Source organism: Accipiter gentilis, chromosome 14 (assembly GCF_929443795.1).
Source record: "Accipiter gentilis chromosome 14, bAccGen1.1, whole genome shotgun sequence".
Lineage (NCBI taxonomy): Eukaryota > Metazoa > Chordata > Aves > Accipitriformes > Accipitridae > Astur > Astur gentilis.
The window spans coordinates 708,822-736,632 of NC_064893.1; the positions used below are offsets into that span (position 1 = coordinate 708,822).

General features: G+C 38.6%; 1 protein-coding gene across 1 annotated transcript; it reads right to left on the reverse strand.

Moving 5' to 3' along the window:
- On the reverse strand, positions 1-27,427 carry DYNC1LI1 (dynein cytoplasmic 1 light intermediate chain 1). Its single transcript, XM_049816941.1, has 13 exons — positions 27,199-27,427; positions 26,818-26,891; positions 15,131-15,247; positions 13,266-13,496; positions 9,716-9,885; positions 8,419-8,512; positions 6,640-6,775; positions 6,150-6,261; positions 4,740-4,799; positions 4,570-4,614; positions 3,462-3,582; positions 3,133-3,291; positions 1-933 (listed from the first exon to the last, which is right to left on the reverse strand). The coding sequence occupies exons 1-13, from the start codon at positions 27,360-27,362 to the stop codon at positions 821-823; spliced, it is 1,596 nt and encodes a 531-aa protein (XP_049672898.1). The 5' UTR covers positions 27,363-27,427; the 3' UTR covers positions 1-820.
- Positions 27,428-27,811: the final 384 nt, after the last annotated feature.

The following is a 27,811-nucleotide window of genomic DNA, read 5'->3' on the forward strand; positions in this document are numbered from 1 at the left end:
TTTGAATGCAGAGAATACTTTATTAACTGATTACAGTTTTGATGACCAATTTTAAACCGTAACTAATGTGGGAAACATAGTGGGGGACATTAAGGCTGAGCCATATATATATAGACAAATCTGGATACTGATAATCTGTACATTTCACCTCTGCTTTTTCTTTATACATCTTTTATTCAGTGTCTGAAATTAATCAAAGAGAAAAACCAGAAAACTGGCCACTAATTTAGTCTTATATCTGGAATGAATTTTTGCATGGGTTTTTGAATGCAGTGTAAATCTCAGTGGAGATCAAACATTTTTTTAACCATACTCCAAATGAAGCATTCAAGTATAATTGGAGTTTGTTGTTGTTACAGCTTTGTGCAATTAATTTTCTCTTCCAAAATACTAGTAGTTGTTCTCTCCTGTAGAGGTTAATCTATTTAAGATAGTATTAAACTTGCCTAACAGGTTGAGAAATCAATATAAATTAAGCGCCTGTGGTGTGTATCAGTTTTCCTGCTCTAAGCAACCCCTATCACTTAAGTGGACATACTTGCAGTTTTACAGAATTACACTGACTTTTCAACAAAACCCAGAACAAAATTATTTTACTATTCTTGCACTGTGAACTGTACTCCTACATGATGTGATAACGGTTTTCCAACTGTACAGCTCCCTTTTGTAAAGTTGGGCAACACATATGAAAGACAGACAGACATCAACTGTTTGTGTTCTGAAAGATATTTCAGTTCTTTAGTTCCAGTCACTGAAGGAAGAGGCAGAGGCAAGTTTGAATTATCCCAGAAAACTGAACAATTGGTTTTATTTGGTGTCTTCAAGATGCTTCACCTTCTGTAGGAGATGTAGGTGTTGTAGGAGAGACCATTTCAGGTTTTCGTGAAATTCTGTCCAATTCTGCCTGAACATCTGTTAAAACTGGCTTCTGACCTACAAAATAAATGTGTATCATTCAGTCATGTTTGTGAAACAGTTCTGGGAAAGCCTATCTTTAATTCTCAAACGAGACAAATCCTAAAAATTGTTACTGCACACTTTGCATGCAGAGTAAAGGCCTAAGGCCACAACTCAAAAGAAACAGAAAGGAAACAGTAGAAAGAAAGTCACATCCTTCTATATTTCCAATTCCTCAAAGAAGCTTCCATAATTATATATTAATTGTCAGTAAATACTGAAAAGTCTATCAAGGCTAGCAGTTATGAATACTTCTACACAACCTTCTGCATCATATGTATTTTAAGTAATTCTGAATGTAAATCAGGGATTTCACCACAGACCAGTGACAGCAGTTCTACATTTTTGGTCAGCATAAACCTGGCACCGCTGCTCATGGGTGTGCACAGACCTGCTGATGGCAAATCCCTCTCTCCCCTCCCCCGCTTACCTCCTCCCTACCTTGGAATGGCACAAACATTTGTATAGTCACACTTAGACCTGATCCAAGCTTAATTTCCACCATTTCCCCCCCCCCCCCCCATTTTACTCTTACTCCCCAGTCTAGGTTTCTATCCTGCCATGTTCTATCACAAGAATGGAGAAGACAGTATGGGAAAAGGCAGCTCAGAGTCTAACACCATGAGAAGTGTACATAGTATCTCAGGCTGTAAAGGAAAACTGACACACATGTAGTTTTAGCAGTGCCCCAGCATCCTTTCTGAAGATGCAAATTAACAGGAACTATCCGCAAAGCTAATTTTTGCCAGATGTACTATGCTGTTCTTCAAATCATTCAACAAAAGCTAATACTGTATCAGAATCCAAGTAGCTAATATTCCAACTAATAAGCAGAGTAATTTCCCATAGCTGCTGAGGTGAAAAGTAATTCTCTAATCCCAAACTACTGTGTTAACAGCCAGTTTTCAGATATGTAGAATGAGTGTCATAGATAACACTAAACACAAGCCAGCAAATACTGGGGGATGTGAAGAGGCCACCTCTAAGCCAAAGTTAATGGTATTTCCTTGAAAAACTTGTCCTTTGCAACATTTAACTGGCTACATCCTAACTCTTCTTTTGTTGCATATTAGGAAATTTCCAAGAACATTTTTGCTCCTTAGTAGTTTAATTCTGTTCTTGAATTTTCTGCCATGGCCCTGGACGCAACACTTTTCTGCAGCGCTGCCTTCATCTGCTTGGCATCACCCAAACCTGCTGCCGGCCACTCCCCATAGGATTTTCACTGGGTACTCTCTGCACCACATATGGCATCAGCTGCATTTGTCTGAACAATCTCCATATGCTTTTCAAACTAGCACTGCTGACTTTGCCTACAGCAGATTAGGAAGTACTCATAAACTTTGCTCAACCAACTGAGCTTTGCATTTAAAAGAGGGAAATGCACACATGTAAAAAAATTTTCAGGGTCAGTCTACACAAAATGTTAGTGTGAAGTGTGTTCTTTTCTCTTACTACATAAAAGTAAGCACTAATGTCAAGTACCAATGAAACACCAGCATTCTCACTCAAGTGCACCATTACTAACCTCTGGGGAAGTGGGGAGGGAAGATGTCTGTATAGGTATGTTCTTAAGTAATACAGAAACATTTTAATCTGGAATAGCAAGAAGCACCAGAGTAATCTTGTATCTAGCTTTAGAGCAGTCACTGTTAGACATTTTTAGATTATTACTAATTATTAATCACATCATATAAAAAAGGCTATCAACAGAAAATACAGTATTTTTACAGGCTGTCACCAAACTCAATCAAAGCCTTCATCACATCAGAGCTAGATCACTAGCAAAACACAATTTAAAATTATTTTAACACTGACGGTACTGCTAAAAAAAAAAAAAAAAAATCAACCTGAAATTAAGTCCCAGTATAACTGAATAGTATTAAAAGTGACTTATAGCATAAGCCATTTTATTATGATGGTGGGGAACAAAGGAAAAAAAATGAAGAACTCATGTGGACACAATTCATGCTTAAACAGCTACATGAAAAGTTCTTTGATCCTCTGAGAGCCATGAAAAGGCAATACTCAACTGCTGTGAAAACAAAAGCAAAAACCATATCCAATAAAACATGCAGTTAAATATAGTAGCATTCATACTTCTGATAAACAATACTAATAGGAATGATCCACCACTCAATTTAGATTGAGTTGATCTTTTATCATTAATCATACCTGACTTTTTTGCTGATGGTGGTAGGTTGCTGCCAGCACCTCCAGTGCCACCTCCTCCTGGACTGCCACCAACACCACCAGGGCCACCAGGGGAACCAGTTTTCTTGCTCAAGAGACTATTGAAGAAGTTAGCCAGGACTCCTTCACTGGTAGCTCCAGCTACAAGGGGAGGGAGGAAAAAAACCACAACACCACAAAATCAAAACAAAACAGATTTTCTAAGTAAATATTGATTTAGTGTGTTAATCTAAATAAGCATATTAAAGAAAGCAGGCAAAGCAGCTATTTTACTTCCCCAACTGCATTTGTGCCCTCGTAAGAAAAGGTACCTTTCATATTGGGATCAATTTTTTTTGACCCAGTAGGGATAGGTGTAACACTGGCAACGTTTGATGTTACGGATCTATTTGGTGTCCTAGGAGATCCACCAGGAACTCTTGGAGAGGCATCCTATGCAAAAAAAAAAAAAAAAAAAAAAAAAAATCCCAAGCTGAACCAGTCAATCTTCTACAGAATTATATCATGCAATGTAAGAGTACATGAAATGAAGCATTTTGTTGTTTCTCACGGCTCCTAATCTTTTTTTTTTTTTAATAATGTAGTATCCTGTGCAACTGAAACGACACAGGATTAGATTTTGCTGATTGTGTACAAGTTTGAAAAAAACGTGTAACATTCTATAAAATACTGACTTTAGTGTAACTAAAGCACTAGTGAAGCTTTTCATTTTATCCCAATGAGAAACTTGAAAATCCATCTGTTATTCAATAGTGCCTCTGACCATAATGAAAACTGCACTGATTAAATCATAGAGGAACTACACCAAATTTCTTGGAAAGACAACACATACCACCAATACTATGGAAAGGACTAAACAAAACCCAGGAGAAAAAGCATTATTCGTTACTTCAAGGGTAACAAGTCATGTTTGCAGTTCATCTAAAGAGGTAAAGCTAACCTTTATAAGATCACATGCTCCTCATTAAACTGGTGTTACTTTTTAGTTATTTTATTTGTATTTTAAATGTAGATGTCATAGTTGTCATTTGACCTTAATTTTATGCCAGAGTCTTAATATTCCTGGAGAGATAGTGCCAAATTTAGGATATAAAATTCACCAAGGCAATTCAGCCAACATAGTGCGCTCCCCTGGCACACTCTTGGGACAGAAAGGAGAGTCAACTAACTGCTTAGATGCATTCTAACATATGAAAAGTAAAGCCGTGACATTTAGCCCTTGCTGTCAATACAAGTTGTCGTGACTAGCTGTGAAGAAGTGTTGTAATTTTAGGGTAGTATACGACGCAGACTTTAAATATTACGTAGTTTAAAAAATTAGATCAAAGAATATTTGATAATGCAACTAAAACGAGGAACCCTCTCAATATATGAAAGTGAGTAATTTTCATGTGGATATTTAAATTTTTTACTACTAACCACTGGCCTTCCTGCAGCAGTAGGTGGTTGTTTCGCCAACTGTGACTGCAAAAAACAAACAAACCCATGTAGTGTTAGATATTACAGTGACTAAGAATACAACCTCAAATTTGTACGGAGAATGTTGTTAAATGAAACACTGGCTGCTTGTTTTATAGGTAGAAAATTACCTGCTGCTTCATAAGAAATACTTGGTCATCTTCTGCTACAATTTCTTTTTCATGAACAAACTGCAATACAAAAACATTAACATCATTTTGACTAAAAGAAAGAAATGTATTTCCTTTTATACCTCCTGGTGAAGATGACCAAGGCATTCAATAATGAAGTAAATGTGTAAAATACTATGTTACTGCAGACCACATTTTCTATATTTAGGACTGCTACCTCATGATTCCATTTAAACTAAGGTAATTAGAAGTGAAATAGAAGCATCATTAACTCCTTTGACCTGGCAGGCATAAGTCTCTAAATGTACTTGTAGAAAGACCCATCAAAAAGTTCATTAAAGTGTTCAATAAAAGAGGAATGAAATAAATGGTGAGAAAGCACGTTCTGGGGTCTCAGGATCAGTAAGAAACATTCACAGATGCACACACTCTGCAGCATGCTCATGTCTCTGTTAACTGATCAAGGCCCCACCTTGGTATTATTTTATATATAACTATGGCAAAAGTGACTCTTCACCTGCATTGCATTAGACTAGTCTATGAACTGGACAAAGACATCTCAAATCCCAGTTCTATGCATCAAATTGCAAGCACTCTGTCTCCAAATAAGCTCAACACAAAAACTTTGCCAAAACAAGCATGGCAAATACCAATATCAAAGTTTATAATCCAGGCCTGAAGTTTATAAGCATGCGAAAAAAATTGTCAGTTATATATTGCTTGGACACTCATTTAACACACTACTATATGTGTCTTGATTTTTTTTCCCTGAAGATGGCAGAAAGAACATAGTATTAGTTTTCTCAGCTGAAATAATTCACACTTGGAAATACGATGAGACCCAAATTCTTAGCTTTGGTAGAAAAAACCATAGGAATATTCGCTTTCAATAACTTCTGTATGCATGGGGTCCACTGCTGCTGGCATTTTGTTCAACAACCTCACATATGTTTTCAGGTAGTTCTGTCAAAGCCTTTTGTTAAATAGTATGAGAGAGAAAATATACTGAATATATGTAAAACATGTTTTCACATGTTTATTTTGGATTTTACACTGTCTCAAGCTTTCTTATTTTAAATACTCCAGGAGAAACAGAAAGCATTATAAAGTTAGGAGCAACTTGGAGCAAAATGGAGTGTTCTTAAGAAATACAATGTAACAGTGGCAGAAAAAAACAAAACAGTGTAAGCTGGAGAAGAGCTACACAGAACAGAAAAACATAATGATTTTTTTGATAACTAAAGAAGAACTTTTAAGAACAAAATAAAAAGACAAAAAGGAAAAACTCCAGATGGTTTATCACATTATCATGATAAACTGGAAGCAAAGTCTCAAAGAAAGAGAAACAGTCAAAAAACTGACAGGTAAATAAACAGATAAGAAGTTGAATGCCAAAACATCTCAATTTACCTTTCTGACTGGTGGTTTTGTTATGATATCTTCAAAACTATCTTCTGCTTTTAGTGTCTGAAAGTTCTCATGCAATATTCCTATCTTCTTGTCATTATCCCAACCTGCAGGACTAGATAAAGGATTATTTGGCTTTAAATTCTATTGTTATTTCAGGTTATTTTTGTATGCAGTCTTGAACTGCACAGAACTGAAAGTCAGGAAAGTTGTCATAGCTCCCGTTCTCCCATACAGGCTAGTTATTGATTAATACAACTAGTTAGAGATCAGTTCACCATAGCAGAGAAAAGCAAAACCTCTGGGTTTAACATTTCTCTTTGGAGCAGTAAGTATTTGTAATCTCAATCCACTGGCACTCACTAAACTCCAACTCACGAGAATGTTAAATGGAACTTCAAAAAGCGTAAACAAAAAAGGCTCTATATGCAGCTTAGGGTTTTGCACAAGTACATTTTGTAGTCATATACACATCATAATGCAGATAACTTACATAAATACGGCATCTTTTTCCACAACAACAGCTGGTACGTTGAAAGGAAATCCATACAACTTCTGGACTATATATTTATACACTAAATCAATGTTTTTGTTCTCCTTTACTGAAGTGTAAATAAGTGCTGCCCCATCTGAATAGACTTGTTAAAGAAAACTCAGTTTAGTGGCTAGTAAGAGATACTAAAGTGACCCTTTTTTGTTAGTTTAAACGTTATCTACTTTGTAGAATTTAGAGGGGGAATACAAAATCAAATACTTCAAACAACTTCCAACACTTAATTTTTGAAATAAGCTATTTAGTAATTTAAATCTTTCTTTCTGCATTTGTTTTACGCCAACTCAGCTATTGTTTTTAGAGTAAAGTACAGGCTCTTCTCACTTTCAAAGCCCACAATACCAACAGTTTCACTATGATGCCTTCAAAACTGTCTTTTGCTTTTAATGAACAAAAGCTTTCATGCCATATTCTTATACCTTGTCATTATCCCATCCTGCAACATAGACACTACAGCATTAACACTAGTAGCTTCAAAAATGCCAAAGATCTTCCACTTCCGCACCTGGGTTTTTAAATCAGGGGAGCAAGCTCTTACATTATACAGTAACCTGCTTTTGAACAAAATTAAGGCAAATGAATTGTGCTGTATCAGTTACTCAAAGACCAAGAGAGTGCTTAGTATTCCAGCATGGTTCAGTATCAAATTAAAACAGCTTATGCACAGGACTAATAAAAGCAGCCATGGAAGTTTTGAGCAATTTTGGCATTTTTGTAATTCCAAAGTAACACCCTGTAATTTATTTCTACATGCATGCAATTCAAATTCTAGAAGAAAGTTATATAATGGGATCTGATTCCCATTCAGCGAAGTTTAGAATAGAATTCCAAGTTGTACATGGCATACACACAGAGACTAATTCCTACTAATATTTTGTAGTCTTACTCTATCCACAAGACTTACTACAATTACCCATAATTCCATTTTGAAAAATTAGGTCTTGGAAGCCCTTTGAAGGGAGTACCATCTTGGTACTCAACTGAGGTCTCAAGTTCTTGAACTAGTTTTTCCATCTGTTAACTGCTGTCTCTCCAACAGTATTTAAACTTCCCTTTACCACAGCACAAATGATGACAACACAACATAGGCATGTTACTGGCACCTAAAATCTGGATCTCAGCATGCCTAGATGGCTAAACAACACTAAACAGTATTTTATACACTTATACACTTCATTTTTTAAAAAAAATGAAGTTTAAAAATAATAATACTACAGCAACAGCTTGTGCGCATTGTCTCTACCAAGACAAGAGAAGCCAGTGGATCTTTCCTACAGCAATTCATACTTCTTTCCTTCCATCATCACCTCATCCTGCAGAATTACTGAACACTGAATAGACTGCATATTTGGGTCAAAAAGAATAACATGCCTTATGTGCATCTGAAGCAAGATCATACTTAAATGAGTTATCTTCTTATTATTTTAGGGAGCCTGTCAGCTAAGGTATGCTAATTTGCAAACTGACTCCTAAATATGGAAATGAAGGCATGTAAACAAATTCATGGTAAGGGGACATGCTAGACTCTTGCAGCTCCAAAAAAATAAAATAAAAGTTTAATTCAACAATGCCTGTAGGGGTAGCTGAAGCAGACTGCCAGCTGCAGTAAAGGAGTGGCATCCTACTTTGGCAGAGATGCAAATATTCTTTTAAGCTTGTCATAATTAATGCAAACATTTAATTGAGTCATTATCATCTTTATGACATGTTAAAGGATACATTGTAAGCAAAACCGTCTGATATGTGACTGAATGAAGTCAAAGTGTTCATCTCTGTAGTCATGCTCTTTTTCTAGAACGCCGATAGCATCACACTGTAAAATAAATATAAAATGAATATACCACTTTCAGTTATCTGTTGAAATAGCAGTGCTGCTACATATCCAGTTCACAACTGGGCAAGGGGGATGGAGTGGGGTGGGTGGTGCAGAGAAAAACAAAAACCTGCTAAGATAATTCAAAAGCATAACTGAACCTTTTTTTTTTTTAATAATAATATATAACTTGATGTGCATGTACTGTGGTCAGGACTAACTTGGGAGTTAGTGATTGCCATTTTTCATTCAATCCCCCTCCAATGCAATAACTCAAAGTCTCTGCTGAAGACTGACCCAGTGAATGACACTACCATTTTCTGCCCAATGTATTTTTACACACTGTGGTATTATAAGACATAGTGGTTTTTATCCAGTTACTAACAAGCCCTTTGCAAAGGGAGGCAAAAGCAAGAAATGTGGAAGCAGGGGAAAAAAAAGTGTGTGTGTGTGTGTGAGAGAGAGAGAGAGAGAGAGAGAGAGAGAAGAATAACAAGAGAGCTAGCAGGTGAGGAAGAAAGGTGCTTTTCAAATGAGAGGGTTAGCCTTCCAGTGAAGGAACAGCATATGCATCAAAAGTTTTATTCTTTCACTGTGGGCCAGCAGAGGCTGCAGATGCAGTATGCTTAATACTAATGAGAACTGAAGAGTCAGGGGGGCTGGGGGGAACACCAAAACAACAACAACAAAAAAACAGCCACAAGAGAACCACACCATTTTTTCTTTAGACTAAGAATATGATTACATATCTAACAGAAACCAAAACAGATCACAGAAACATCCTAAGAACTAAGGAAAATCAATAGAGCAGCACTTTACTAACTAGAACCCTCTATTCATCTTCAGAAAAAGATCAGAAATATTAAAAAACCTACCAAAACACTATTTGCTGAATAAGGAGAACTGTGGAGATCAAGGGTAATTCTAGTTGCTTACTGACTAGCTCACTTCTGTGAGCAACACCAGGTCTGAGGTATTCCTCAATTCCTTGAAAACTGGTAGAACTAAAGGAAAAACTAATCCCAAAATAACATGCAATGAGGGCTTCCAGCAGATAATCAACCTTCAACATTAAACATTTTTAAAGAATTCTTATGCAAGGTATTCAGAATGACTTAATAACCACGGGCTTCTCACCCCAAATCCATAATTGACAGAGTTGCTTAAATAAAATATGCAAAAAACCTAAAATGTAAAACAAACCTTTGTACAAACTACTACTACTGGAATGCCTAAGTTACAAGTTAGTGTATCTGCACCCAGGGGTAAAATCACACTGTCATCTTTGTCTTCCTGTAATGAAGTATTTCTTCTCTGTGGAGAAGCTGGAAAATCCTCGCCTGGTTCTATATATTCCTGGAAGTCTCTTACCACTGAAAGTAAAAAGAGTTATATTAAAAGATCAGCTACTTTATTATTTCAAAAGATCAGCTACTTTATTATTTCAACAATGATTTCCACTGCCATTGATCTCTAGCACCGTTGATTGTATAGTATTTCTGCTTCTTTACGTTGAAAAAATTGAGCATACACCAAGAGCCAACTATTTGCTTGCTCTATACAGCACAAGAAAGAACTACTAAGTCTGAGATCTGCTTGATCAGCAGCCAGAAGAACATGACCAGATAAAACTGTCCATAGGGACAACATTAAACCATTTTTATTTTATCATTGTGGAACCACTAGTCACTTGCTATTAACTATTATTGCTTGATATGTTTCCTAAAGGACTTAAGTTTCCTTGCATTCTTGGTAAAATTAATGGAACAGTTTGTTAGAATAAACAGAGTTAAGCCTTACACATATTGCTTAGCTGCTACCATATACCAGGTTTTACCTAAAACCCCTTTGTCCACACTTCTCTCTCTTTGTACAGTGAATCTACAGTAGTAATGTGCAAAAATAGAATACACAAACATTAGTTATTAACTAGCTTTATAATTAGTTAATAGCATATTGAATATTTGGTATGCTTTTACAGTAGACCAGATACCACTTTAAAATTTAGCAAGGAGGGTAAATCAGTATATAACAAGAATTAGAAATAAAAGATAAAGTTTCAAGTGTAACACTCTTGTCAGGTTCTGATGTATATACCCAAGCCTCTAATTACATGGTCACTTACTATTCTGACTGTCAGGGATGCAATATTAGGCATAAATGTCTGTACCTTTCACGTCACATGTCCTGTTTCACAGAGCAGAAACAGGATACTACCAAATCCCACCACTGATTACTCTTCCATGAGTAGCACATCCTGATTAGGCCAAAAAACATCAGACAGCAAGACAATTCAGCTGCATCATGCACACAGGCAGCTAACTACTCCAGTACATTCTCACTACTTTGTCCTGATTTACATTAATTCACCACCATCTTCACTAAACTGATTGAAGCCCTCCGAGTTCATACCTAGAAAAGCTTTAGTTGAAGTAACAGAGCAAGACTTATTTCAATAACCTAGAGAAAAAGATGTATTAGGCCAAGATTATTCAACTTTTCTACAGATCCTGCAGTTCACAGTAACAAAAAGCACATGCACAGATTATCATCTTTACTTGAACAGTCAACTCAGGCTCTTACTCATGGAATGCTACTACTTCAGTCTGGTCTGAGAGCTTCTGAGAGCCTCCCAAATTGACTGTGTTTTAAACCCAGAGTTCTCACCAAGATATGCCTGCCACTCAAGGGAGTCTTTCCTACATAGTATCCTGTCTGTTCTGGGATAATTGTATGCCAAAATAAAAATCACACTACTCTAGTGCTAGAAGTCCTCTAGTGGATTCCTAAAATTCCCGTTGTGTGATCATAACACACTAATACTTATACAAGTATAGAAAACAGTAAAAAGGAGGACTGATGTAGTATATCACCGCTCAAAGACTGTGAAATAGTCTTAGGTCTCCCTTACAGACACAATTAAAATGACCAGGCCACAAGGCTTCATTATACACAGATTAATTCAGTAACAGGAAGAGCTATTCCAACCCTTCACACACAGCTGCTATGTATCATGTAATGCCTTCCCATACCAGTTTTAGTCCTCACAGGATCTGTCTTTGAGTGGAGTTAAGTTGCTAGAACTGGAAGACAAACACAGCAGCACACCTCCAGAAAACGACACACACAAACCCTCAGTAGATTTCAGTCCTGTTAGCAAGTTAAATCGGCTCATAGGAGCCTCTCAGGAGCATGGAGCCTGGCACAAGAATGAAGTAGGACCATGTAGCCAGAAGTTAGGCAAGCAAGATTCCTCCCTCCTCCTTTTGGCAGTGTCAAGCTGCTGCCCACCCAGCAATGCATGAAGCCACATCACAGGAGGTTTAAAAGAAGAACAGCTTCCAGTCACATCTGGATTGCGTCTAGGGCTTCTATTATACCCAACACACAGGCCATCAGTACCTATAGGAATTAGACCAGATGATAAAAGAACAAGAGAGCAGATAAAACTTCTAATGAGTAGCTGTTTTTCTTGGACTCACTTCATCACTTCGAGTTTTACTGTTCTGTTCACTCAGTCAGTAAAGAAGCAAAAGTATCAGCCTACAAATTTTGGTAACAGAGATATGGTGCCCTTACTACTTTTATCCAGTAAAATCCCATCCTGAAACTGTCTGGGGGTGTTTAATACACACACAGACACACCACCTGCCAAAACCAAAACAAACCAAAAAACCACACCCAAAAGAGCTCAGCTCCTCCCTCCTAAATACACTCTTCTTGTGGAAGATATGATTCTCAAGGATTATGCTTCCCTTAGACAAATCTCTCTTACAAGAATAACAAAACAACCACTTCCTCCCCCACCCCCCCCCGCTCCCCATTCTGAAGTACCTACAACTGTCACCTTTCGGGCTACTTTATCACAGCATGGCTACAACCTGCATCTCTGAAAAAGCTATTCAGCAATCTGGCAGTCTCTTGCTTAAGAATGTACCAGTTCTAGAGAGCAACATCAAACTTATAAACAAAGTTTAATCATGCTATTTGATCTTAACACACAGCTTTCTCAAATGCTCTTCCTTGTAGTAATTCACTGAGAGATGAATGGGAGAGACTCATGTTTTAGTACCCCAAGGGAAATACAATGACTGCCCACAAGTAATACAGAGCTATGATGTCACTGAGTTCAGTCAGATAGTTTAAGGAATCCTTCAAAATCTTTGTGTTCTGCATGTCAAAACTAAAGACAGTGAGCTATATCATATCCATGCCAAAGCAAACATATAGCTGCATCAGTGTCAATAATAATTATAATAAAACCCTTCAAGTGGAAAGGGCCCAGATATTACTATGCTGTCGTGAATCCTTTCAACATTTACACTTTTAGTAGGCAGAGAACAGGTCCCAGATTCTCTAGACTGACCAATTACAGGAACAGTTAAGAAGCTGATGCAGTGTTTTGCCTTTAAAATAAATAAATAAAACAAAAAATTGGAAGCTGAGAAATTTTTTCACTTGGGAGAATCTTATCTAGAAAAATCTGTAAGAAGCCAGATTGTAAATTCAACCCAGCTGTGCTCATTCTGAAAGCACCTCCTCCCCAATTAAGGTACTTCTGTTGGAAAGAAATACTAGTATTTTTCCACATAGATACTTGAGACTTATCTGAAGCTTGACTCACTTGATAACTCCTAAATTTAAGTAACATTTCCAAAGAATGAAAGAGACTGCAATGGAGAGATTAAATGGTGCAGAAAGCATTAAGCATATTTGATTTAAATGGATTCCTACATATTTGCAGAATACTCACACTTCTGTTCCATTTCTTTCATTTCTTCAGGAGGAATTTTTAACTTGTCAATATGTTCTCTTACAACACTTGCCCATTTTTGTAAAGAATCCAGTGCAGTCCAAGGCCTAGACATGTCTACTGCCAACATAATTAGAGTGTCCTTTAGAGAGCTTGCCTCCATCGCAAATTTAAGAAGACCTTTGTGATACAGGTCACCATCCAAAATCCATACATTACATCTTGTTTGATCTACAAAAAAAAAAAAAGGAAAAACATTTTACGAGACTTACTTGAAACAGTTATTAAATGACTTCTTTAGACATGTAAATACAAGGAAGAAAGCAGATGACATGTTTGATCAGTCAATTGAACATACATAACACAGCAGACTGCAGCTTATGGACACAAGCTCCTCTTCCAACCCTGATGTTTAATGGCTGATAACTGAAGATTTTAAATATATTATCTGAAAGTGAGAATACAGATGTAGCATTCAACATTTCCAATTAACATTGACCATTTTAGAGAGGGAAAATGTCTTCTTCAAGATGCAACTTAAAAGGAAGGAATTGGGTGAATTCAGCCATCCCTTCTCAGCCCTTGGTATGCTCATCTCTTGAGGACCACCACCTCCCCTTCAAAACTCCAATGTGATATGCCTATCTAACTCTCAAAAGTACATAATGTACCTTGACCCTTCAGAAAACTGGAACAGAACTGCAATTGTTTAATGACTTAGATGGACTTAACAGACCATCTATTATTCAGATTTGCAAAGGGACAATCACCATACAAATAGACCATCCCACTGATTTTTTCCCCCCAAAACACCATACTCCAATATTCACAGACACTTCTGCAGTGTAAATGAAGAGCTGTTGATTCAAAATTAGACAGCTTAACATTTTGCTTTCAGGTAAGTTTTTATTACTTGTTACAGAAGTTCTGAGGAAGACATTTAGATCAAACTCCCAATCCTCTTAACCCTGGTCAAGTCATCTTCGAGACCAATAGCCAAACATGGAAGTCAGGAAAGCAGGTGATTTCAGAAAAACAAAAGGGACCAACTTCTGGTTCTCCTTCTATCTATATTTGTTCTTATAGTATAGACAAGAGTACTCATTTTCCCCCCACAGCTCCCAGTATGTCCTTATTCACACTCCACTGTCTCCAAGTATTGCCTCTAGATAATTCATCACACCTCCACAGTTCCTGGTCATACTCCTTCCCTTGTTTCTCCATACATAAGCATCAATTACCTGTTCCATAACTGCAGGTATTTGGGGTCAGGATCTTAAACATCTTTTTTACCTTCTAGCCATAAGCCAACTCAAGCCAGTTGAAACACCACTTCTTTCTTCCTCCAAATTTCTCAGTTGGTGGTTTGAGTGGGGTTTTTTTTGTTGTTGTTGTTTGTTTTTAAAAATCTCCTTTAGCATTGTGCACATTTTCCTACCCATCAATACACAATAAGTAGTCTTGCAGATTCTGATACCACCAAGACAAAGATTTCTCTGTATGTTCAAAAAGGTTAGTACTTGCTACAATAATTGAGATGCAAGGCAAAAGCCTAGGCACTTTTTCCTCTAGGCCTGAGGAATGCACATCCATTCAGAATGTTGCAGCTAAGACTGCTTCCCTGATCTTTTCAGCCTTTTCTTTTGACTGGTTCTTCTCCTCCTCTACCACTTAAGCAGTCACTCATGGTACCTACTAAAGGAATTACACTGAGAAACTTCCTCATGATACAAATCACTCATGGCCTAAGCTGGAGTCCTGCAAATTATAAAGAAAGAAAAATATCCCACAATCATTCAAAATTTCATACTACTGAACCACTGCTTTCAAATTGGCTTAAGGTATTATTAGAAATACAAACTTACCATCTCGATCTTCATCATGCACATTTAAATACAAATACTCCATTCCTCTTCCTTTTTTGTATTCCTCTATTCCTTGAATTTTTCCTATTAAGCTAGTTTTACCTGCTCCATCTTCACCTGGAGAGACAGAAGTTAAATACTGCTCAATCTTTAATCAGAATTACATATTAAAATCCACCTGGGGCAAGAAGAAAACCAAATACTAACAGGGTGACTGAGCTTATTAAAGTTTTGAAACATAGCGGGCATTGCCCAAATCATCCATCTGTTCAAAGTGCATGCCTCAGCTTCAAATCTTATTTCTAATTATTGATAAATGCAATTATGCCACTAACTACCCTATCTGAAATAGGCTTTTATACTTATCTTTAAAAAGATACCTTAAGGACTAGTTAACAATTTCAGTCTTTCAACTGCAACCAAAACATTAACAAAGTCTTTCTAAAGTAGAGTTCAAGTCACAGTAACCTCATCTTACAATCAGAAGAATACAATTTAGAACTCTTTCATATCAAACAGCACAGACCACCAGGCTGAATAAGGCAAATCTGCTTCCTTAGCTTTTATGGGTTGGTTTCTTTGAATCTTTTCTCTGTTACAGGTCTAAAGAAACCTTAAAAAGGTGGTGACAAACAGTAAGCCCATTACCTTACAATACATGTGTATTTGGGTACACACACAGTGAAAAGCCTGCAATCCAGATCCATTCATTCCTATTCTCTCCTCTCCAAAGGTAGCTCTGATAACCAGTGAACCTTACAGCATAAGCACAGCTAAACACCTCAGCTACTGCCAGGGACTATTCTATTTCTAACCATATGTCCCAGAGCTGGAAAACTTCACCTGCAGTTCTTCCAGTTTGAAAGAGTAACCAAGCTCAATCTGGACACGAAGCCGGGTTTTGCCACTCCAATTTGGCAGTACAATGGGTACGTAACAGTTAGACATCAGAAAATTCTTTGAACTCAACTCACAGGTTATAAAATTAAGATTAAAACCAGGTTCCTAAGTAGTACCTTATCAGTTTTATGCCAAACAGAACATATTTTTCTAAGTCTCTCCTATACAGGGAGAGATATTCATACATATTCAACTACATAACAAAGAGAAGAGTTCAAGGACAGTAATTTTCACTGCTAAACCTAATGAAGTTTTCATTTTAAAGGGAACTGACCATGATCTTACAGACAATATTATGGCTACATTAAAAAGACTACAGATATAACCACAGAAAAGAGCAGAAAAATCATACTTTGATAGACTGATTTTGAATTTACTCAATGTATCATTCCCAAGATTACTGCATAAAGTCTTGAGTTCAGCTTTACGTTCAGATTTCACTAATAGTCTAGAAGCTACCAGAAAGCACAAGACTGTTTAAGTAGCCCAGGGGATTATAGTCAATGAAATGAAAAGGCACAGTTCTGGTCCTAAGTATAGAGAAGTTAAGTGAAAAATGAACTTTTATCAGTTCAACATTTTCAACATTTAAGAGTTTGTTTACTAGTTCCTTAACTCTATTAAATAAAGATGCACCTAAGAAAAGTTATAGCTAGTTTTAAATAAACATTGGAAAGTACAGCTATTTTCTATTCATACATCAAGTTTTTCCTCCTCTTTTGAAAATATTCTTTTAAATAAAAATTATGCCCAAAAAGTGAAGAGTTCAAGCTTCATCACCAGACATGAATTACAATTCCTCCTCTGCTCTCACCCAAGTACTTATCCAAGCTTCTTAAATTTGTCATCTACAAATAACGAGAGAGACTTTACTAAGAGCTGCTGCACTGACATGTTATGCTGGTGAAGTCGCTTTTGCCAACAATTTCTGTATGATTCATTCTGTTATTCTACCTTTTTGAACAGGCAGCTTCAATTAATTTGTGCCAGCAGAAGGCTCAAAAGGTAAGACAAAACAAAATTTATTATTCCTTTTAAAGAGAGGTTGCACTTAACAGCTTTCATAGTTTCTCAGAACAGCTGACCTCTAGCTAAGCTCTCTTGCATACTAATTTGTTTCACATAGGTGGCAATAAAGATTACAACTTGTTTGCATTGGGAAAGTTTAGCATCTTCTGCAAAGTACATCTGCCAGTTCTTAACAAAAGTGGCTGCAACTTAAGTCTAAGAAACATCTGTGGTTATGAAAAGTTCTAAATGTGATGAAAGATACACTTAAGCAGTCTAAACTAAAACATACTTAGCAAATGCTAATATCTATGCAACTTTATTGTTTGAAAGTGCTCATACTAAACAATACAGGCAAACTTGAAATATACATCCCACAAACCCCTTACTTATCACAGCTCTGTGTTGTGTGATTTCCTCCCCACCCCTGTATTTCCAAATGCCTGACGTAAGCTGAAGTTTGATACCATTAAGTTAATATCTTACGGCAAAATAAGAGCTGGAATTTTATTTTCCCTCCTTGAGTTTTTGCAGTAATTATATTCAGACCCTACACAGAAAGAAAATTTATCAAGTACAGCATAAGACAAGTTGATTTGATGTAAAATTAGTGCCTTTGGACACATAGGCACACACCGTAGTCATTTCAGCCTTCCATCACAGAATTACTTAACACGTTCTGTGAAGAAGATTCTCTACTCCCTTCTCCTTAGCAAATACCCACCTATTTCAAAACAGCAAGATCAGGTAGGTGGGTCACTGACATACATAACTGTATCATACAAGTTACTGCATGCAAAGAGCAACGCTTATCATTCATTAGAAAGCCAGAATGATGCATCAGTGAAGTTTGAAGGGATTGGTACTACTTTCATTAATTACTCAGGTAAATGAAGAGAATAGTACAGTTTGCAAATGATACAAGAGAAACTAAAAGATCTGCAGAGAACAGGGTTAAAAGCAATACTGACAAGTGGTCCAAAACAACTTAGCAATGCATAAACCAACTAGTCTACAAATAGGATGACTCGCAAGGGTGCAAGATAGCTGCCTAGCTAAATGCGCCCTATTCCACAGGAGATCCAGAGTTCTCAACAGATTTAAGACAAATTAGAGTCAATATTATGGAAAAAGCCATCAGAAAGTAAAACCAGGACCATTGCATATGACGTAAGGACTTCCTCTTTTTGCCCACACAATTCATCATAAAAAGTTAGGTAAAGATGACTGCCTTGGCCAAGAGAACATGCTAAGACTTGAGGTTCCATCTACCTCTACTTTCTATTTTTAGTATTTGCATATACCTTTTAAAACTGTGACAGCTGCAAATGTATTTGTATCCTTGTTATTATTTTATTTTTTCCAACCTAAAGTCTTCAGTATAAAACACCTGAAAAGTCAACACACTTTGAATATATTGAGTTATGCTGGGAGAGAGTAGCAGTATAATTTTGCTATGTGGTTACTCTTCAGCAAGGATATGAAAATACAAATCAATCTTAAACTAGTGTTTATCTAAAACTCCTGAATAGTTATCACAAATCTCATTAGCAAATTAATTCTAAGTGCATACAATGCTAGCTTTTAAGACTTCTCAAAACTCAAACATTTTCTTGTAATGCCTTTAGTACGTATAGAAGCTGCTCTCCACCAGAAGAGAGGGTAAATATTTGTGAGGAAATTAAAGTCTATTAGCTATTTTAGATTTGATGGATAATGTACAGCATAGTAATGCTATTAGTGTTAAGTACTACCAGGGACATACATAAAACTACATATGCTTTTAAAAAAAGTAATTTCTCTAAGAATACATATACACACACTATATGGCATTTGAAACTGCAAACCTGAAGACATTTAAGCGTATTATTTTTTTGTTGTCTCTGGATATCTCTAAAGTATATGAAAAAGTAATGCTGCTTAGTTCCAGACAAAAGGGAAGTTTCATATTTCTCAGACTTAAACACCTTTGTATATTAATATTATGAAACAGACTTCTTTTAAAGCACTACTGAAGCAATATATAAAACAGAGCCTCATGCACCTTCAAAAAGAGTCATCATCCTCCTCCTTTTCCCTCCAAAATTTTGAGATGGAAAATCCTTTAGCTTCTTTATTACTAACTGTGTGATAATCAAATTAACAATTCACTTCCGTACATAAGCTTAGAGCAAAGCATTTCTGACACACAATTCTTGATATATAATTGCAAGGTGTCCTGGTTTCAGCTGGGATAGAGTTAACTGTCTTCCTAGTAGGTGGTACAGTGCTATGTTTTGAGTTCAGTATGCGAAGAATGTTGATAACACTGATGTTTTCAGTTGTTGCTCAGTATTGTTTAGACTGAAGTCAAGGATTTTTCAGCTTCTCATGCCCAGCCAGGGCACAAGAAGTTGGCACAGGACACAACCAAGGCACCTGACCCAAACTGGCCAACGATGTATTCCATACCATGTGACGTCCCATCTAGTTTAGGAACTGGGAAGTGGGGGGCAGGGAATGGCAGCTCGGGGACTGGCTGGGTGTTGGTCGGCGGGTGGTGAGCAATTGCCCTGCGCATCACTTGTACATTCCAATCCTTTTATTACTACTGTTGTCATTTTATTAGTGTTATCATTATTAGTTTCTTCTTTTCTGTTCTATTAAACCGTTCTTATCTCAACCCATGAGTTTTACTTCTTTTCCTGATTTTTTCCCCCAGTCCCACTGGATGGGGGGAGTGAGTGAGCAGCTGCGTGGTGCTTAGTTGCTGGCTGGGGTTAAACCACAACACAAGGTAAAAAAACCAAACCAAAACCAAGTAGATCATTGCAAATTTAAGACTTTGCATCCTTCTTTTGCAAGTAACATAAAAGGTCCTCCTTTTCCAGAGTAAATCCTAAAGAACTAAAATTCTCCATTACATCAAACTGCACTTGTACATTAATACTACAGTGAGGAAACAGAAATGATGCTTCTAGCAAGCAGTGCTATACATCAAAGTTGAACCCAAGTTAAAGAGGGACAACAGATTTAATTTTGCAGAAGAGTTGGGCTAGGAAGCAGTTGAAACAAAGCCAAACCAATCTGCTTACACACAGTATTTCACCGTCTTGTTAACAAAATGGGATGTCTTATACTCAGCTAAACAAAAGCAGTTTCATTTTTATCCCCACACTGCTACACTTCACTCCTCTGATGAGCTCAAGTTTGGGGTTGCGCCTGTCAAAGCTTCTCTGTCCAAGGTGCTACTCTGTCTACAAAACAGAGTTTGACGACATCCTTCTTGTTGCTGCCCTCAAAGGTACAGGAAGCCATAATACAAAATCCTGCCCAGCCTCCTCCCTTCTCACTACTCCAGGTAAAAAGCATGTTTACTGAGCAGAAAATGGAGTATCACTAAATGTTCTCCTACAATACAGAATTTAGCAGAACGGTCACCCATAAATGGGAAGGATGGGCAATGAGGTGAATGAATCACCTGTGAATGCAGACAAGCTGGCACTTATCTATGAACTGCTACTTAAACTCTTCAACCATAAACTACCACATTAGAGAGAACTTAGGCTCTCTATTACAGAGCTTCTCTAAACTTTCAATTAAACATTTTAAAATGGAGAATATTTACTACTCATGCTATTTCCACATTTATTTCAGTTTAGAAAATGAAAACAGACTAGATTTTCACTTGTCTTAAAACAAATTTCTTACTTCTCACAGAAGTCTGTACATGGAAGAGCAATCAGTGTATTGTCTCCAGGACAGATGTGAGTTTTGACTTTTTATTTAAATTGTTTCTCCACTGTAAAGTGTTAAGTGTGTTTAAAATATGGCAAGGCAAAGAAGCAAGAAGTGAATGTTTCTTTTGTGTCATCACTATTGTTGGTCTGCCCTGCTTCCATCCAGGCCTCTGATTTTTATTTTTTTATTATTATTATTTTTTCCCCAACAGCTCTTTGAAAAGCTCTGGAAAAGCACTTAATTGTGTGTACTTTATAATCCTACTGGCTCCTTGATGGAGGTTTTTTTCCTTGCTTTTAAAACCATCAATTAAAATTCAGCTTGATATGGGAATTATACAACTCCTCTCTAAAAAAATGTTCAAGCAAGGCCAAGCAAAACTAGAAATAATGGTCCTAATTAAGCCTTCTACCCACCAAAAGGCATATTTTTGTGAAGTAGCTTTATACTTTTCACAAAACAAAAGACAGCTTCTGTATAGAACAATTCACAACATCTAATATTTCTAACATAAATTGACTATTTTTATTAATAGAAAAATACCACCTTACTTAAATATGATAACACAAAGTCATCAAACCCAAACCTTAGTTATCAAACAGGGCAAAGATGCCTTCCCAGAATCACAGAGTGATCCCTATTCTACACCATGTGGAATGTCTGAATCCTAACACAGTGGAGTAGAGGCATAACAGTCTTCTTCCCGCTAGGACCAAGCACATGTATACTATAGCTATTTTCAAGATAAAAAACTTCTCACAAGCTAATAACTGCCTTTTCCACAGCTGCCTATTAGTGAAAGAGACTTATTTACACTAATTGAAGAATGCCTTTTGCAGAAGACCAAAATAATCAGAGTAAGCCAAATTTAGTTTGCTTTCAGGGAACTGAAGAACAAAATTAATTATGCTGATGAGAACCTTCTCTAGAATCCTTCAAAACAACATGGAAGTTCAGAGTAAGTAGGTCATATCAAGTCTTCAAATAACTTGGCACTAAATTATGATTTACTCATTGGACAAAAAAAACTTCTCCTCTAAGTTTTACTCTACCAGCTAAGTTTCCCCCCTCTCACATATGATTCATTCGGTTTCTTTGCGGCACTGAAAAATTAAATAACTTTTCTGAGGACCACCTTAATTGCACTTCTGTGTTACACCATGATAGAAAGCAGATTGTAGACAACTGCTCCAGCATGCCTTTTGTCAAGTACTGCAGAAGAATACATGGCCTGACTGTGGAAACAGGTACAGCAGTAACAGTGTTACTTATGCTTGGAGAAAGCCACAGTCAGAGAAAGCCAAATATTGCAGACAATTCTATAGTGAATATGAACAGCGTACATCTCTAATGCAAGCCTTCTCCTTTAACACAGCAGCAAGTCATCTAGTGTATATAAAATAATCCTGTGTTACTATCAAAAGGACACCTTTATTGGTGCTCCTGCCACTAACCTGCCTGGAGAACGCAGAAGCACAATTCCTTTCACTGTTCCTCACCTTCAGAGCTATTTCAGAGATAGATCCAGCAAGCAGCAGCACCTCTGGCAAAGCAGAGACAAATTAAAACAAATGCAATTCAAGAATTTCAGAACTTCCTGTGCTTTTTTACTACACAGCATCCACATAATTCTGGCTTCTTGGAAAGGGATTATAGCAGGAAGGACACTATGAAGAAGTACTACTTAGTTCTAAAAAAATGTAGCTGCAAAACAAGCACTTAGAATTTTATCTAGGTCAATGCCCCATCAAAACAGTTGATACTTTAGAACTGTAACACTGCTGATTGAAACAAAACTTGGCTACATTTGGAAGGCTTTAATCACCTGTAGAAGGCAAAGAAGTTGCAAAAAGAGGAGGAAAAGAAGCTGACAACTTCTGTAGTACTAGAGAATTAAGAAATATTTGAGATGAACAATATGGACTATATCAACAAGCAGTATTTCATCAGCTGTAATGACAAACTGATCACAGTGAAACTTTCAGCTATTTGAATAAAAAAATAAACTGGAAAAGTAATTTTTAGTGTTGAGTACAAATTTAAGTAAGCAAATTTTATATTGATTTTATGACAATTTGCTGTATCAGAACTTAATTTTGAAGTTCACTACATTCCATGGGTCCACTGGAAGAAAGTGGCAAGCTAAAACTGCTCTTCAAGGTGTACCATTTTCTACAATGACAGCCATTCCCAATACATGTACACGCAGAAAAGTGTACCTGTAAATTAGCTGTAGACTGTGGAAGCTTCTTCTCAAGCATCCTGACAGCCACTGGACAGGAGCAGAGCTCAAAGATTCAAACAAACAGGCCTGGCTCTGAAAAGTGAGATGTCTAGGGTAAAGAGAAAATGTGGACACAAAGCAGTTGAACACTCACTGCCCACTAAAATCAAAGCCTTTATCATCAAGTGGGGTAAAATGCATAAAGACAACCAAAATGCTAGTGATTCAGTAAAAGCATAAGTGTGCAACAGACCTTACATCAGTTGTACACGTGTCACTGAATGGTTTGACATCATGAGAATTGCGGGCAGAGAATCTACTATGCTTCAGAGAGAGGAACGTATGAAATACAAAGCCAGATAGAAAGCAACTATTCAGTTCACTTGCAAGCTGGGAGCCTCTTTTCTTGTGCATCCTGGAATGACTTAGAACATTACTGCTTGAACGCATGCTGCATTTTATTGGATAAATGGCTAGCTCGGGTCTCTGAATCCAAGCTGTCACACATTCTGTAGCACTATGGATTCCATCCATAACCTGCAATGGTCACTGACTTCTTAGCTGCTCCCTCTATTCCACTTGCTGGTTCAGATATACCAGGAAGAGAACAAACAAGAGAGCTCCCAGTTACAAGCATCAGTTTTCTCATCACGCTCAACAAAATGTATCTCCTCTGATCAGCTACCTTTATTACCCAAGTGAGCAGAAGAGACAGTCCAGGAGAAAAAAAAAGAAAAAGAAAAAAAAAGACCAGCAACAACAACAAAAACACACTCCTTTGGCTATCTGCAAAAAGTACCTAGAAATGCCACTGAGAGCACCCAATTTCCTTAAAAAAGCAGGGACATCTTACATTTTCTAATGGTATACTTTGCTAAATGTGGTAGCTATGGTCACTGTGACAGAACTGCTTAGGAAGGAGAGCATACTTGCCTTACAGAAAAGTATAGGAAAGTCTGCATTTTTATTATCTGTTCATACAAGAACACAAAAATGCTTTTACGCTACATGCAGTCCCAATCAAAGTTTTAAGTCTTCACAGAAAATTAGTTATTGAAAAAAAATGTAAGTGAATGATTTTTGAGAAGTAAAACAATAAGTTAATTAATTTTGGGGGGCTGATTTTGAGCAGAGAATTACCAGTACTATATGTTAACCTTCACTTTACAAAACTATGTGCCATATCTAGCGATTAACATTTGGCATTCCAGTTTCCTTTAGTTATTTCTGTGTTGTCTTGAACTGCTTTCCAGGTTCTTAAAAATGAGGTGTTAACATAGCTAAAAATAAATACTGAAATAGCAGAATTAGCATGCCAGACATAGCCAGGTTCGCAGAACAACTAGACATACAAGTATATGCAGGGTTTGAAAAAATATAAATGCTGTAGGCAAATTGGAAAACTTGTCCTAGCAAACAAAAGAACACTAAGTGGTGGGGTTTTCTGGCTGGTTTTTCTGGGGCAGGGTGTGGCGGTGGTGTGGTAGGGGGCAGGTTGGAGGCTTAGGGGTTTTTTTGTATGTTTGTTTTAATGCAGTTTGTATTGAAAATAAGCATTGTCACTATATATCATGTTTCAGCTGGGAAGGTTTTACCAATGTAACTGTTTATACTGCAAGTTTGCCTACCACAAAATGAGTGAATACCATCAAGACCCTGGTCAGCTTTACAATTCCTGCTTAAAAGTATTCAAAGAATGATGAAACTGAAAATAGCCAGGGCAAGAAGCAATCTGTATTAACAACAAAAGCTAGTACAAAACTGTTTAAAAGAATAAAGCTTAAAAATAGAGGAAATGCGAGATAATGGAGAAATTACAAACACACAGCTCAAGAACCTGAAGAGACAGAACTTCACATACTGAATCCATGCAATACAGAATACATAAGAACTCTTGTTTTCCTATGCTAGCGTGCTTCAGAAGCAGTATCATGACTTGCAAGTGAACAGCAAAGTGTAATACATATATTAGGTATTCTCACAAAGAACATGACCATGGTCCTTATTGGCCATTCCTCAGATCTGATGCTCTTTTTCCTAAACACATGCCAAACTTTTTCTTCCCTTGGACCACAGCCTTCTAGAAAACGCAATTCCTAAGAAAGAAATAGAATTTCTTCTACAAATCTGCAGATATTTTTAAAAATGCCTCCGTCAAAAAAGGAGGGGGAAAAAAAAGAAAGTATTACATTAAGTCATTCTATAAGCTCTACCTAAATGGGTAAAAAAAAAAAGTTTCTATACAACAGATTAAACAGCACAAACTAAATGAGTATTTGGAAACATTCTGTGGTGCTCCCTCTAGTTCTGAAGGAAGCGGTCTTCAGTTATTGAGTACTAAGGATTGCCCGACTACGAAGAGACAGGAAAAACAAAAGTGTAATCTTCTTGACAAGGATCACAGCTTGAAGAACCTCCCAACTTCAACAAGGACAATCATCCAATTTAGTTTCAAAATATCACATAAAAAGCTGTCAATCATTATGAAATCTTTCCTTTCTTTAATATCACTAGAACATCAGATCTCAATATCCTACTTAATTACTTAACATAAAAAGCAACAAATTAAAGGGTAGTAGTCTTGTAACAGGTTCACTAGACCATCCCATCATCCTTGCGCAGTTTTCTCCTTCATAGTCAGTTTTAAGTCACCGCTCAGCTTATGAAAACAGGAAGAAAAGGGTCACAGTGATTACTTTAGGATTATGGTGGGGGAAAAAATTAACTTCAAGAAAAAATTAAACCTCAAGAGAGTACAAACCACAAGACTACATAGAATCATAGCGTGCATAGAGTCCACATGAATATCTTTACTGGGTTTTAACCATGTCTCCAAATACTAACACACAGTTCTTTCTGGGGACAGGGATGGTGGCAAAGGAGAGAAGCAGCAGCTACTTAACAAATCTATCCTCTGGAATTCATTAAATTGTCTACTGGTAGCAGTATTTACTAGTCTTTCAGCCACCCCCACCCCCCCCCCAATAACAACAGCAATAATATATATACACACACACATTTAAGAGCATCCATTTCTCCCTGTCCCCCATGAACTTTTAAATTTTGCCTGGCATATTATTTTTCTTCTTTCCCTCAACACTGAATAATAGCTGGGTCTCTCATTATCGTCCTATCAAAGTCCCATTCTGTAACTTCTAATTCTTGCCAGACGCAAGGTTGGACTAATGCTCTGGGTGGAGATAACTGAACACAATGAAAGCCAGCAGCAGTGAACGATGCCGCTGCTGCTGCACAACTTGCTGATGATATTGCTGCTGACAGGCTCGGTGCATGTGGGCAGGACACAACCAACACGCCCATCCAGCCTACCCCGCCCTCCGGCCAACTGGGTGCAGCCGTCATTGATACCGTTCGGGCCACGGAAGCAATTTTTGTGTTTGTATGACACACCATAAGGACCAGCAAGCAGCACTGGTTCCACGAACGGGAGAGGTTTCAGAAAAGGTTGAAGGACCCGCACGTACCCCGAAGTCAACACTCAATCGGGGTAGAAAGACAATAAAAACCCACCCTTCCAAGCCATCTCTACCTAAGGAACTAGGGTAGGGGAAGGATAGTGAGGGTATCATGGCGAGGTACCTACGATGAGGAGGATATCTAAAGCATCTCTGGATATTGGATATCCAAAACGAAGCAAAAACATGCAAGGGAAGAAGGTAGAGGGTTAAGCCAGCACCTTGCCACCCTCATTCCCCCCCCCCATTCCCTCCCCCTTCGGGCCCTAAACAAGAGAAGCTCCAGACGCCCAAGAGAGGGTTAAGGAGGAAGCCTGTGTGCGGCAGAGAAGGGAAAGGGATCAGGATGCTTTTCTCACCCAGCAGAAGCACGTTCTTCCCCGAAGGTAGCTTAGAGCGGGAGCGCGTGGACACCTCACTGAGGATGCAGGACCTGGAGCGGAGAGACGACAACGCTTAGGAGGGGGCTCCCGCTTCCTCCCAGCCCCCCACCCTCGCCATCTCCCGGGGGCCGGGGGGAGGCATGGGGGCCGGGGGGCAGGGCAGGAGCTGCCACTGCCAAGGGGAGGAGCCCCCCCACCCCCTCGGCTCCTTGACTGAGGGGGACTGAACGCCGGGGGGGGGGATTAACCAGCCCTCCCCCCCTCCGCCTCCCCCGCAGGGCAAGGAGTCGCTGCGAGGGCGGCAACGGTCAGTGCGCGCGCCCGGGCCCCCAGCCGCGGGGCGGGGCGGGCGGTTACCAGAGGTTCTGCCCATCGTCCTCATCACCGCCTGCCCGCAGCTCCGCGTTGTTGTTGTTGGTCATGGCCGTCCCGGCGGACGAAGGAGAAGAAAAGCCGGCAGCCGAACCGAGCCCGGACGAAGAGGAGCCGAAAGAACCGGCTCTTCCCACCGTCGCCGCCATCTTCGCTACCTCCTCCCTGCCCCGCCGCCTCCCTGAGACACGGAGCGGGCGGCGGCGCCGCGGCGGCTGACAGGAACCCGGATGTTGGGAGGTCGGGGGGGCGGGGCCCGGGGCGGGGGTGTTCGGAGGCAGCCGCTGGGGTCCCGCGCGCGAGTGCTTCCCCCTCGGCCGTTCTTCCTGAGGGCGTCGCGCCTGCCTCCCCCTCCCCACAGCGAGGGCCTGGGGGTGCTGGGGCTCCCGCCGTCCTCTCAGGTCAGCCGCCCCGGAGGGGACAGGGCAGGCCGTGAGTGGGGGGGGGGGAGCTCCTTCGTTGGGACTGTCTCCAGTGCAGGTCGCAGCCCCACAGGCAAGGCCACTCTGGTGAAGTGAGGTGACGCGGCCGTCGTCTGCCTTTGGGCCGGTTACTGCTGTGAGGTGTTGCTGTGGGGCCGGGAGCTGCTGCTGCTGCG

Excerpts from the sequence above, each read along its gene's own strand:
- DYNC1LI1 (XM_049816941.1), bottom strand. The coding sequence starts at position 27,362 with ATGGCGGCGACGGTGGGAAGAGCCGGTTCTTTCGGCTCCTCTTCGTCC. Across the intron at positions 15,248-26,817 it reads GAAGAACGTGCTTCTGCTGG|GTGAAGATGGAGCAGGTAAA; the intron begins GTGAGAAAAGCA and ends CTGTCTCTCCAG. Across the intron at positions 3,292-3,461 it reads AATTGATCCCAATATGAAAG|CTGGAGCTACCAGTGAAGGA; the intron begins GTACCTTTTCTT and ends CTCCCCTTGTAG.